Raw genomic sequence first — 13,534 nt, 5'->3', positions numbered from 1 at the left:
GAAGTTTGTATGCGTAATATAAAGCAATATATTGTTACAGGATAAGTTGCATTTATGATAGTTGATTTATAGTGACTAAAGTGGCTAATGGGCTAGTATTATGAAATTATTATTCTCATATGTTTTTATTGTTTCAAGTTTTGGTGTTATCTTCTCACTTAAAGGTGATGTTTTGATTTTAAAATTAATGGGAAGCACATAAAAGCATGTGTGTGGGATTGGCTAGCTCTAGTATATTATTCACCTAAAGGTAGTAAGTTATGAAGTTGTGTTACTCTCATAATCATTCTAATGTAAAAAGGTTCATAATTACATGCCGTGCATTTAGTCTAGAAGTGGGTAAATGATGATGTGTCTAGACCTTTTGGATATACTTATTTATGATTTTGGAGTATTTTAATTACTTATTTATTCTAATTGAGTTGCATTTTTCAAAATTTAAGTCACTTGTTATAGTCAATAACAATATGATTACTTTTGAGATTTTGACTGGGTCAAATTTTAAGAATTGGAAAAAAGATGTGAAGTTTGCCATTCAAATTGCAAACATAGACTTGACAATGAATGTGGATAGACTCGCAAACCCACTGTTGAAAATTCTAAAAAACATAAAAATGCTTTTAAGGCATGGGAAATATCCAATAAGTTTAATTTCTCTACTTGTTATTAAGAGGTTCATTCTTGAACACCTATCAAACACATTTCTTGATACAACTAATGTAAAAGAGGTCTTAGCTACAATAGTCCAAAGATATAAGGTGTCATCAAATGCTGAAATTGATGCTCTTCTTAAAAGACTTTATTCCATGAAATATGACAAGATGGGAGGGCTTAACGAATACATCATTAAGTAGTCCACTATCAAACCAAACAAAGAGCCCTCGATATTATTATTTTTAATACTTGTATTGTTCACCAAGCCTTGAACACCTTTCCTACTGAATTTAAGTATATAGTCACTACCTTCAACTCACAAGATAAAGCTTGGAACATTAATGATCTTATCACTAGATGTGTTGTTGATAAACATAAGATCAAATTTGAAAAGACCAAAAATGCTTCTTTTTTAACCAAAACTCATCACAAGAAAGGTAAAAAATCTAAACTCAATGCTTCTAAACAAGTTCAAGATAAAAAGAAAGAATATGGTCAATTTGCCAATGTAATGGGTACTAACTTTGTCATCAAAAAGGAACTTAAGTGCTTCTTTTGCAAGAAAAAGAGACATAAGAAACAAGATTGTCTCAAATATAAAACTTGGCTAAAGAAGAGGGAACATGAAGGTAACTCCTTAGCTCTTGTTGTATATGAACCCAATATAATAGAAGTCTCATCTAATTCTTAATGGCTAAATAATGGTGCAACTAATCATGTTGTTCATGCCTTACAAAGGTTCCTAAGTAAGAGAAAGCCAAATAAAGATGGGGAGTCCAAAGTCACCATTGGCAACAATACAGAGGTAGAAATAGAGTTGGTAATAATAGTTTGCTTGAATTGAAGTACTAGAAATACACTTTTGTTGGAAAAAAAATTCTATATGCGGTCATGTAGATGGAATTTATAGCATGTTTGATACGAGGAATGCCTAAGTGATTCCTTTTATTCCTAAGGAGCATTTGTTCCTTCATTTGGTTGCCAAATGGGGTGGGGACTAGCCATTCTAAAAAATGGCTATTCTCCAAAATCTCGATTTACCTATTCCCTTTAGTATTTGTGGGAATGGAATAGTACTTAAAACTAAAATACCCTAGTAAGTGTTAAAAATTACAACCTTACTTATATAAAACATTCTTTTGTCCTTTTTTCTTCTCTCTCTCTTCCACATTTGCTCACCCTCTTTCTCTCTCTAACTCCATTCTATTTTTTTTCTCTCTTCCACCTTTCCACCTTCGTTTGTTGCCACCGCCTCTCTCTTCCACCTTTCTGTCGTTTTGCCTTTTTTCTTATCGCTTTCCTCCTCCATAGTGGTGCTTTGTCCTTGGTGTGCATCATTTCCACCAGTATGATTTTCTTTTGTGATTCTCGTTGTGTATTTTTTTTGTACAAAGATTATTTGGTTGGTATTTAGCAAATTATTTTCTTATTTGCATTTTTAGGGTTTTAGGTAGCAAAATTCCTTCACATTACAAAAAATTACTTGAATTAGGTACTTGGTTAACTTTTATTAGTATATAAGTTTCGATTAATAATTATAGAGCAAAGCTTCCCTTATTAGGCTATGTTTTAATTAATGGGTTGAATTATTATAAGCTTATTAATTGATCTACCAGACCGAAAACTGATGTAAGGCTACAATAACATGATTATTGGAAATTATGTTTGGTTTTAAACATTTAATACTGCATTGAAGGCTACTTGTGTAATGAAAATTGGAATTCAAGTCTTTTTATAACATTTCAAGGTTAAATTGTGTGGTACAAAACAAGTTTGCTTTTTTAATGTTTTTTATATTTGCAACAACATAGAAAATTATACTTGAGAATGGATTATTGTTGAATAAACTAAGGTCGCCGCATATTGTTATTAAGTCAACCGTGCTTGTTCAGCTTTTATTCTTTTTTGTTGTTTCTTGTCCAACAGATTCTCAATATGATTTGAATTTAAATTGTGGAAAATAATAATCAGGTTGCAAAGATCTTTATAAAAAGCATAATCCAACTTTATAGCATGATTAATACCACAATAATGATATTGGTTGCATACCCTTTGATCAGTTTTCTTTAATTTAATACTCACTACTATGACTTGACAGCTCATATGTGATTAGTACCTGTAGTTCAAAATATGATTGCAAGTTTATTTTTTCGCTTTATTTTCCTACTTTTTTTATGCCATATGTTTTCATTTTTTATATTATAAAACAAATTAAAAAATTTATTTTTTGTAGTCATGGCTCTTTTGTGTTTGAGAAGATATGTTGAAAGGCAAAAGAAGATACTAGCTCTGTTCAAATTTTATATGAAGATGTGTCGTGCTGTTAATTTCTTCTTGATTTTTTTTTCTACATTGTCGACTTTATTTGCTTGGAGAAAAGATGTTAGTTTGTTAGTTTCTTGCACCTTTTAAGGGTCAAGGATATTATTTGGATAAATGACGTCAAGCCTATCAACCAAGCAATTCTAAAGAATTTTCTAATGTGAAACATTTAGTTGTTCGCAATGTCATAGAAAGGTAATTTAGGTTGTTAAAATGAGGTGGGGTATCCTTAGAAGTCCATGATTTTATTCGATTAGGATACATAATCGGATTACTATAGCTTATTGTTTGCTTCATAATTTTATTAAGAAAGTATGAGTTTTGATCTTATTGAAGTTGATTTAGGGGAATATATTCAAACCAAAGCATCAATTGAGGAGGATCCAATAAGTACCATTGATCCCACTAATGTTTAGAGTAATTGGAAAATAGAATTAGCAAAATGTATGTTTAATGAATGGCAAGCATCTAGGCAAAATGAGGATTGACAATTGTTAAACATATTGTTATTTTATGAACTATTTTAGTGTTTTTTACTTTGTCATTACAAGTTGCAGTGCTTTTTTGTCATTTGTCATTATTAGTATCTTACTACTTTCTTATTTTTTTGTTGTTGTTTATGTTGTACTTTTAATCAACTAAGTAAAGTTTGACAAGTTTTAATATATTATTCGATATATTTCTTTATTATTTAGTATTATAATTATATTTTTTATAATCAAATATTAGTTGTATGATAAAAAACAATATTTGCATCTTCAACCCTTGTTTCTTAAAGTTCAAAAGGAACCAAAAGAAAGTGGAATTATGAAGAAGATGTTGCACTAGTTTCATCAATGATTGATTTGCACAATATAGGAAAATATAATGTTGACATTGGCTTCAAAGGGAGTTATTTACTAGAACTTGAAAAAATGCTTGCAACAAAATTATCAAATTCAAACTTGAAGGCAAAACCCCATATAGAGTTTAGAATAAAGACATTGAAAAAATAATGGACTGTTATATATGATATGATGCGAAGGCCATATATTAATGGATTTGGGTGGGACGATCAAAGGAACATGGTTGTTGCTGAAGATCTTGTGTGGAAATCTTACATACAAGTAAGTATTTGGTTTGAACTTGTTTAAGTATTTCTTTTTAGTTTCTTAATATTAATATGATTAATGGTATTTATTTTTATTGTTGTTAGAGTCACAAAAAGGCTACCCTTTTTAAAAGAAAAGGTTTTCCCTTCTTTGATAAGCATAATGATATTTATGTTAAATATCATGCAACAGGAAAAGATGCATAAACTGCAACAGATATCATCAAAGAAATGCAAGACTATAATAAAGGGATAAATAAGGAAACTAAAAGTGAAAACCTAGTTAGATATGGTTTTGACGAAAGGGATTTCTCCAATATTCAACCTCAAATATCAACTCTTAAAAGTGAAAATACTTCAACAAAAAGAAGAGAAGAGAAAATGAGGAGGGTGATCCCATTACATCCGAATTATTAATTACTACTGTCACGATATTATGTGAAAACATAAAAAAGACTAAAAGAGAGTCCGATAAGAGTGTTAGGGTCAAGGTGAACACCCAACAAAATGCTCAAGAGTTGGATGGGATTTTAAGTCAGGTAGAGGGATTGATAGAGATGGAAAGAGATTTTGCTTTAATCAAACTTCTTGATTTTCCAAATCATATGTTTGTGTTTTCTAGTCTTATGCTTGATCAAAGACTTAGATGGTTAAGGAAGTTTCTTACTGACCATTGAGCTCGGATAGGTCTAAAAATTTTTGTGAAGGTAAGTTAATGAAACTGTAACTTTTTGGCACTTGTAGTTGATGTCGATGCTAACTATGGGGTTCATTGACAAGTCTAAAACTTTTTGAGGAAGCTAGTTAATGAAATTGGAATTTTTTTAAGACCTTATAGTTGGGACATGGTAAGCTGTGGGGTTGATTGATAAATTTGAAACATTATCATAAGGTAAGTTACTGAAATTGTAACTTTTAAGGACTTTCTAGTTGGGATTTTTTAGCTAGTGGCATTGATTTTGTTTATATGGCTCTTAAACCATATTTTGTATGTAAATTTTGTATGATGGATGATGAATGACAATATTTATAATATTTAGGCAGTAGATGATGAATGATACCAGATATGCAAACTTTATCTTAATCATAAATATTACTTTTGCCTATTTTTTCTTGTTTGAAACTCAATTTTTTCCTTTACATGTTTTTCTTTTGGATATGTTTGAGTTTGAATTTGAGAGAATTCTAAATTTGGGGACACCTTGGATTCATTCCACATATCATTGAAAAAAAACATTAGTGGTGGCAGTTGCAACTTTAGTCCTAGTTTTTTTATGAGCTCAAAAAAGCTTTTTGCTAGTGGTATCTTAAATTTGATGAAGCAATCACCTGTTTTGGTTTTGTTGAAAACATGATGCACAGATGCATATATCTCAAGATGAGTGGGAACAAGTTTATCTTTCTTATTTTATATGTTGAAGATATTTTGCGTATTAGTAATGATTTGGAGATGCTGTAAAAAACTACGAAGTTATCCTTTAGGTAGTTCAACATGAAAGATCTTGAGAAAACATCCTATGTCCTTGTGATTGAAATCCATAAGGATAGATTTTCTCAGTTGTTGGGACTCTCTCAATGTGCATACATTGATTGAGTGTTGAATAGATTTGTTATGCTTGATTACAAAGATGCAAATTTGTAGTTGTTAAATATGATAAATTGAACTTGGCACAATATCTTAAAAATGATGTTGGAAGGGAATCTATGAACGAAATACCATATGCTAATGCAATAGCAAGCTTAATGTATGCTTAAGTGTGCACAAGGCCTATTATTGCTTTTGTAGTGGGTCTTTGGAATGCGATGAGACATTTGAAGAGAACTAAGGATTATATGCTAGTTTATCATAAGGTTGAAGATCTTAAGTTGGTGGATTATACGGATTCCAACTTTACCAACTATTTAGATGATAGGAAAATCCACATCAAGATATGTTTTTATGTTGGCAAGTGAGGCATATCTTGGAAAAGTGTATAGCAGACACTTGTGACTACGCAAACAGAATTTTTAGCTTGTTATAGAGCAACTATATAAGCAATTTGGTTAAGAAAACTATCGGTGGTTGTCCTTATTACCATACCCATAGAGTTGTATTATGATAATATTGTAGTTGTTATGTTCACTAACAATAATAAAGGCATCACATGGGTTAAGCATATAGAGATAAAATAGTTGACAGTAAAAGAACTTGTGAAAAAGAGTGACATTTTGGTATAGCATAATAAGACCAATTACATGATAGTTGATCCTTTGACCAAGAGACGCACCTTGTCACTTTCAAGAAAACATGTTTATGACATGGTATTTTTAGAGTCTTTTGATGTGCTTAATTTGTGGGAGGATTTGATGTTGTTATATTTTGTACTTTTTGGCTTAATTTTGTTTGGAACATATCATTCATATAAGTTTTTTTTTTTTTTACATATGTGAAGACTTAAAATATAAATTTGGGCATAAATTAAGAGTTTTAAGGGTATGTCCTTGATAGCCTTATTTCTTTTTTCCATTGTATCTTCATTCCATTTCTATCTCACTCTCTTTTTCATTTGAGTCGATTGTATTTCAACGCTATAAGGAGGTTTATATCATTGTCACATATCCATTCAATCATTAAATAATTGACTATTTAAATATATCCTATATTTATATAAATATAAATTCTTTAAATTTTTTGTTATCATTATAATGGATAGTAATCATTTATATGAACAGTTTTACCTTTTTGTCCATAACTTTTCATTCTCTTTTTATGGAATGGTTACAAGTAGAAATGGCAACAATGGCTTGAAACCTAATTTGGCCCAACTCCATCTGTTAATACCTTGAAGCTCACAAAAAATCAAATCAATTAGAATTCAAAACTTAAAACTTATATGGATCAATTTTCTATTTTCTCATTGTAATTTTAATTCCATTACAAAATAATAATACCAAACAAATTAATTTGAATTATATTTTTAAAAAATATCATTATTAAGTAAATTTAAAATATATTTTAAAAAAATAATGTGATTTCAAAATAACTTTACTTGCTTACTCACAATTGTGACGACTATTTACAACCACCATAAATCCATGATACTTATCTAGAAATAATTTATTTATTTATTATTTATAAAAGCTGTCAGTAGCATTTATATGTTCTTTGATGTCATTCCCTTATTCTTTTAATTGATAATTGTCTGATTGTTAAAATTTGTTACATCTTTTTCAGATAGGTCCAGGCAGCAATGGACACAGGCAAGGGGGCTGGGGTAACAAATGCTTGAAAGCAAAGCTTTCACTATCAATAACAATTAAAATTTTTATTAAATTCCCAGTTTTAGCTGGTGTCTTTTGAGCGGCTTCCACCTACACCACTTTCAGCAATCTAATCTCAAATCATATGCGCATCGATACAACGAATGATGTTTACCTTTCCCCACTAAACCAATCTTCTTTCCAAAGCATTTTTTGTCTGCTTTTTCACTCTAAATATCATGGAATAACTTCTCTCATATTCTTTCTTTCTTCCCATTTTTTGCACTGATAATGGCTTTTTCTGTCTTCTTCTCAGATTTTGCAGTTTCTTTGTAAGAACGCCTCAACCCCAATCTGTGGGCTTTATTTACTAGTACCAAAGATCATGAAACCGAACGAACCTCTCTGGTTCTTCTGCTTTTTAAAGTTTTCTTTTGGAACCAGAATATATCCCTGGTAGCTAAACAGAATGCTTGCTTTTCTCGGTACTCAAGGCTTTTCCTTCCTACTCTTCTTCTATTCTCCTTCTTGATTGTTCAGTTTGAGTGGCAGTCTGCCAAACGTTGGCTCAAAAAGAAAAAGAGCAAGTACCCTGTTTTTCGAGAAATTAATTATGCTTTAGATGGTCAAAAGGCCAGGTTTCTTCTATTCTTGGGAAGGCCAGCACTAGTTATGATTCTCAGTGGCCGAAACAAAGGGAGAAAGGTTGGATTCTGACGATGAGGAGGAGGCAAACAATCACTCTCCCTCTAGCCTGAATTTCTCATCGGTACGTATGGTAACTTCCAATTTTTACCTTCAGGTTGTAAGCTTTATGTCCATTCCAATCGTTTAAGGATTTCCTTTTTTGTTCTTGGCTGATATTCACAACTGTAAAAGGAAGAAAATAAGCTTTTGATCTCCAAGCCTCTTTATTTTCAGTTGGAAAGATAAGAACCTGAAATTCTTTTGTTGAGGATGTTCTCTCTCTCTGTATTTTGTTAATGATTAATGCTATAATCCATTGAATAATATCAAAAAGAACCTAAAAGTTAGATTTGGGTCTCAACATTTGAGACATTCCATCTTTGAAAAAGCTACTTTAAGTTGAACTTATATGGATTGTTCTTTGATTAGTCCAAGAATTATTCATAATCACAACCAATCTTTGATGGAGTCAGTGATTTCTGCTCAAGAATCCTACTTTTTAATCATTTCTTTTCATTACTTTACTTGCTGAACAAATCAAACCAAGATAGCCATACAGCAAGAGAATGCAATGAGTAACTTCAAAGCCTAGTCTCTGCTCTTCTTTCTTTTGCTACAATAATAATAACGCCCGTAATCCACAGCTACAAACAAAATTGACGTTTCAACGTCACATCTGCTTCTCTCTCTTTATCAGCGAATTCTACTTAAGTATTTGTTTATTATGAATACTGTTGTTTATTTTTAAGGTAAAATAATGTAGCCTCCTTTGTGCATGTGTGTCTTTCTCTCTTTTCAGCTGTCGCCAGGATGGTGTTGGATTTATTGGTAATCGGATGTCAATAATTCACCTTCCAAATTCTGATTTCCTAGATACTAGAGATCCTCACTTGTGTCATATTGCAATTAGGCCCCTCAACAATCCCAGAATGGCCACGCACCCACTTCTTCTCTCCCTTTTCTGGGTCTTGTTTTCTACTCTTTTCCCGCCTTCTTTGTCCCTCACCGTTGAAACCCAAGCCCTTCTTGACTTCAAAAACAAGCTCAAAGACCCTTTGAACGTTTTAGATTCCTGGAAAGAATCAGAGTCTCCGTGCAGATTCTTTGGAGTTAGTTGTGATCCAGTTTCAGGCAAGGTGACAGAGATTTCTCTTGGTAACAAATCCCTGTCGGGCGAAGTTTCCCCTTCCATTTCAGTGCTTCACAGTCTTACCAAGCTCTATTTGCCTCAGAATGCCATTTCTGGGAAAATTCCTGCCCAACTAAACGAGTGTACCAACCTCATAGTTTTGAACCTGACATGGAATAAAATGGTGGGAATCATACCGGATCTTTCTGGACTTAAAAAATTGGAGTTTCTTGATTTGACATTTAACTTCTTTTCAGGCAAGTTTCCGAGTTGGGTAGGGAACTTAACTGAACTGCGTTCTCTTGGTTTAGCGGATAACAATTATGATGAGGGTGAAATTCCAGAGACTATTGGGAATTTGAAGAACTTGACTTGGCTATTTCTGGCCATGTCCAACCTGAGAGGACAGATTCCGGCGTCTATATTTGAGCTTAAGGCCTTACAGACATTGGATATTTCTCGGAACAAAATTTCTGGGGATTTCCCGCAGTCGATTTCCAAATTGAAAAATCTTACCAAGATTGAGCTGTTTATGAACAATTTGACTGGCGAGTTGCCACCAGGGATAGCAGATCTTACTCTCTTGCAAGAAATTGATATCTCCGGGAATCAAATGCAGGGGACGTTACCGGAAGGGATTGGAAACCTGAAGAATTTGGTGGTCTTTCAATGTTATAATAACAAATATTCTGGAGAGATCCCAGCTGGGTTTGGAGATATGCGTCATCTTATTGGGTTCTCAATCTATAGAAACAATTTTTCTGGGGAATTTCCTGCGAATTTTGGCCGATTCTCACCATTGGACAGTTTTGACATATCGGAGAATCAATTTACAGGTGACTTTCCCAGGTTCTTGTGTGAAAGCAGAAAGCTTAGGCTCTTACTGGCTCTTGAGAACAACTTTTCAGGGGAGTTTCCGGATACGTATGTTGACTGCAAATCACTGGAAAGGTTCAGGATCAACAAGAACGGTCTTTCTGGGAAGATTCCGGATGGACTATGGGCGCTTCCATATGTCAGAATGATTGACTTTGGTGATAATGACTTTACTGGAGGGATATCCCCCAGCATTGGATTTTCCATCAGCTTAAATCAATTGGTTTTGCGAAACAATAGATTTTCAAGTAACCTTCCATCAGAACTTGGAAAGTTGACAAACTTAGAGAGGCTTCTTTTGAATAACAATAACTTCTCTGGCAATCTACCTGCTGAGATTGGTTCTTTGAAGCTGTTATCCTCCTTGTATCTTGAGCAAAACAGGCTAACTGGATCAATACCAGAGGAACTAGGTGATTGTGTTAGGTTGGTGTACTTGAACCTTGCTGATAATGATTTGAGTGGTAATATCCCGCAAACAGTTGCACTCATGAGCTCTTTGAACTCTTTGAACCTTTCGGGAAACAAACTTAGTGGTTCAATTCCAAAAAATCTAGAAAAATTGAAGCTAAGTTCCATAGATTTGTCTGCGAACCAGTTGTCAGGAAGTGTTCCTTATGATCTTTTGACCATTGGTGGAGACAAAGCGTTTCTTGGGAATAGAGAACTCTGTATTGACCAAAATGTTAAAAGCTTTAGGAATGATACTGTGCTAAATGTCTGCAAGGAAAAGCAGGGACAGAAAAGGGTGCTCAGAGGTAAATTGGTTTTTTTCATCACCATAGCAGTTGCTTTGCTTCTTGTTCTAGCTGGGCTATTGCTTGTAAGTTACAAGAACTTCAAGCTTAGTGAAGCTGACACGGAAAACAGTTTAGAAGGTGAGAAGGGTGTAGATCCAAAATGGAAACTTGCATCTTTTCACCAAATGGATATTGATGCAGATGAAATATGTAATCTGGACGAAGAGAATCTGATTGGAAGTGGCAGTACGGGAAGAGTTTATCGCCTGGATTTGAAGAAAAAGGGTGCTGTGGTTGCTGTAAAGCGACTATGGAAAGGGGATGGTCTGAATGTTTTGGCAGCAGAGATGGAAATTTTGGGGAAAATCAGGCACCGAAATATACTGAAGCTCTATGCTTGTCTGATGAAAGCAGGGTCGAGCTTTTTGGTGTTTGAGTACATGGCAAATGGTAACGTGTTTCAAGCTCTCCGCAGAGAGAAAAAGGGTGGGCAGCCAGAATTGGACTGGTACCAGAGATATAAAATTGCCTTAGGAGCTGCAAAGGGAATTTCTTATCTGCATCATGATTGCTCCCCTCCTATCATTCATAGGGATATAAAATCGGGCAACATTTTGCTCGATGAGGATTATGAACCAAAAATTGCTGATTTTGGGGTTGCAAAGATTGCAGAAAAATCTCCCAAGGGATCTGAGTACAGCTGTTTTGCTGGCACCCATGGCTATTTTGCTCCTGGTGAGTTTCAAAAGACTTTTCTTTGTAGCAATATTTTGAAGCTCACATAGATAGTGCTCCATTCCAATAAATTACTCGAGCTTTGCAAAACTCTCTAGTTTTTTTATTTAATTTTCCAATAATATAATTGTTCCATACTTTCTATCTTTTCTACAAGAGCACTACAACGTGAATCTAGTCTCTACCTAAACCACACCCTACCCTTTACTACTTGAGCTAAGCTAATGTGGCATGGTTGCCTAATTTCTGAGAACCCTTTCTGTCGGGTAAATGCATATTACATAGAATGTTACCAGTCCAGACACTTTAAATTATTTGAAATGAATTCACTTGATAAGCCAGGCATTTGGCTTTTAATTAAAAAAACTTCCAAACATAAGTTTTCCATATCTACTCTTAAGCTTTGCAAGTTTTGCTTAGCAAGATCCATTTATGAGGCTCTTCTGTATTTGGTGAAAATGGACTGATATTAAGTCATCTATGATATTATTGATTGGGGTTATGTAAGTTGTAGCTGGCATTGAGCCTGATTTTAAACTTCAGTCGTGCCATCATCTGTTTTCCTGCTTCACTGTTACACTCTTACAAACTTTTTACTTGTCATTCCTGATACTGGTAATTTTTCAGCTTCAAAGTTGAGGCCATAAATCTATCATTCATGGCTTAACATTATCTCAAACTCTTGTTCAATTACATATCATGTCACTTATATTCCTGTGCTAAATATATTTTCCAACTACTGGATCAAACTATAGGTGCGTTGTCTTGCTTATAAAACCTGTCTTTCTAGCAGCTTGTGGAATTTTCATAGTATATGCAGTGAGAAACCTGGTTATCTTTTTTTTTTCTTTTCCATTTGAAATTATTGTTGGTTGGCAATTAGAGGTTTCTTTGCTGGTAAGATGTCCATTTTTCAAAAGCTTAGAGTTGCAGGCTTGGCTCCTGCACTTCGTAAATCTATTTTTACACCTTGGCAAGATACACAAATTTTTTTTTTCTTTTATGAAAAGCAATGTACATAAAATTTTGATAGTATTTTAGAAAGATTCATGGTGATAAGTTTAACCTGAAAGTTTCCATTATTTCTCCATTATAAATGGTGACAAGCCAATAAAAATGTTTCAAATTTTAAGAAGCTCATTACATGGTTTGACAGATATGCAATGGTCAACTGTTGCTTTTTTCAATGAATATTTCTGTTAATTACAGTATTGCTTATTGTTGACATTCTAATTTTCTTTGGCAGAGCTGGCATATACACCAAAAGTCACTGAGAAGAGTGATGTCTATAGCTTTGGGGTGGTGCTACTAGAATTAGTGACTGGTAGAGGACCTGTCGAAGAGGAGTATGGAGAAGGCAAAGATATCGTTTATTGGGTGTTAACTCATCTCAACAACCTTGAAAGTGTACTCAAGGTTCTTGACAATGAAGTGGCCTCTGAAACTGTCCGAGATGACATGATTAAAGTATTGAAGGTTGGTATCCTCTGCACAGCCAAGCTTCCAAGTTCGCGCCCTACTATGAGAGAAGTGGTCAAGATGCTTATTGATGCTGAACCTTGCACTTTCATGTCTCCAGATACCCAACCTGACAAAATTGTTAAGGGTTTTCTCTAGTTAGTTTCTCTGTTTGTGCAACATATCTATCAGGGTTCAAACTCTGATGGAAAAAGTTCTATTAAATATATGAAAGTCTTGTATTTACCACCAGGCTTTAGGTGTTCAACCAAGTTGAAGCTTTGATACACTAGATGGGGGTTCTAGAAATCATTTTGTCGGAAAGCCTATATAGCTTTTGTGCATAATTCAAACATATTTTTGATTTATGACTTTTTTTTTCTCGCAATTACATGCTCTGAATTAAATTTAACATAATATTTTAAGAAAATATTTTAAAAAATTTAAATAAATTTTTATTCTTCTGTTACATTTAATCAAGTTTTTTATTACCTTTATTTTGGATTAGATTGACTTTTACAATTAAAGGTTGATTAATTGTTAATGAAAATATCTCATGATCATGTCATTATATTATATTAACATGTCACATCGTCATCTATT

General features: G+C 33.4%; 1 protein-coding gene and 1 pseudogene across 1 annotated transcript; both read left to right on the top strand.

Moving 5' to 3' along the window:
• Nucleotides 3,726–8,023, top strand: LOC108663043 (annotated as a pseudogene).
• LOC18593067 (receptor-like protein kinase HAIKU2) lies at nucleotides 7,410–13,304 on the top strand. Its single transcript, XM_018125991.1, has 3 exons — nucleotides 7,410–8,075; nucleotides 8,793–11,473; nucleotides 12,720–13,304. The coding sequence occupies exons 2-3, from the start codon at nucleotides 8,830–8,832 to the stop codon at nucleotides 13,088–13,090; spliced, it is 3,015 nt and encodes a 1,004-aa protein (XP_017981480.1). The 5' UTR covers nucleotides 7,410–8,075; nucleotides 8,793–8,829; the 3' UTR covers nucleotides 13,091–13,304.

Source organism: Theobroma cacao, chromosome 8 (genome assembly GCF_000208745.1).
Source record: "Theobroma cacao cultivar B97-61/B2 chromosome 8, Criollo_cocoa_genome_V2, whole genome shotgun sequence".
NCBI classification, from domain to species: domain Eukaryota; kingdom Viridiplantae; phylum Streptophyta; class Magnoliopsida; order Malvales; family Malvaceae; genus Theobroma; species Theobroma cacao.
The sequence above is the reverse complement of the archived record's forward strand: the minus strand, read 5'-3'. Positions and strand labels throughout refer to the sequence as shown.

Bases quoted from the DNA above. Each gene is read 5' to 3' on its own strand.
- LOC18593067 (XM_018125991.1), top strand. From the start codon at position 8,830: ATGTCAATAATTCACCTTCCAAATTCTGATTTCCTAGATACTAGAGAT. The intron at 11,474-12,719 runs GTGAGTTTCAAA...TTTCTTTGGCAG, and splicing joins CCATGGCTATTTTGCTCCTG to AGCTGGCATATACACCAAAA.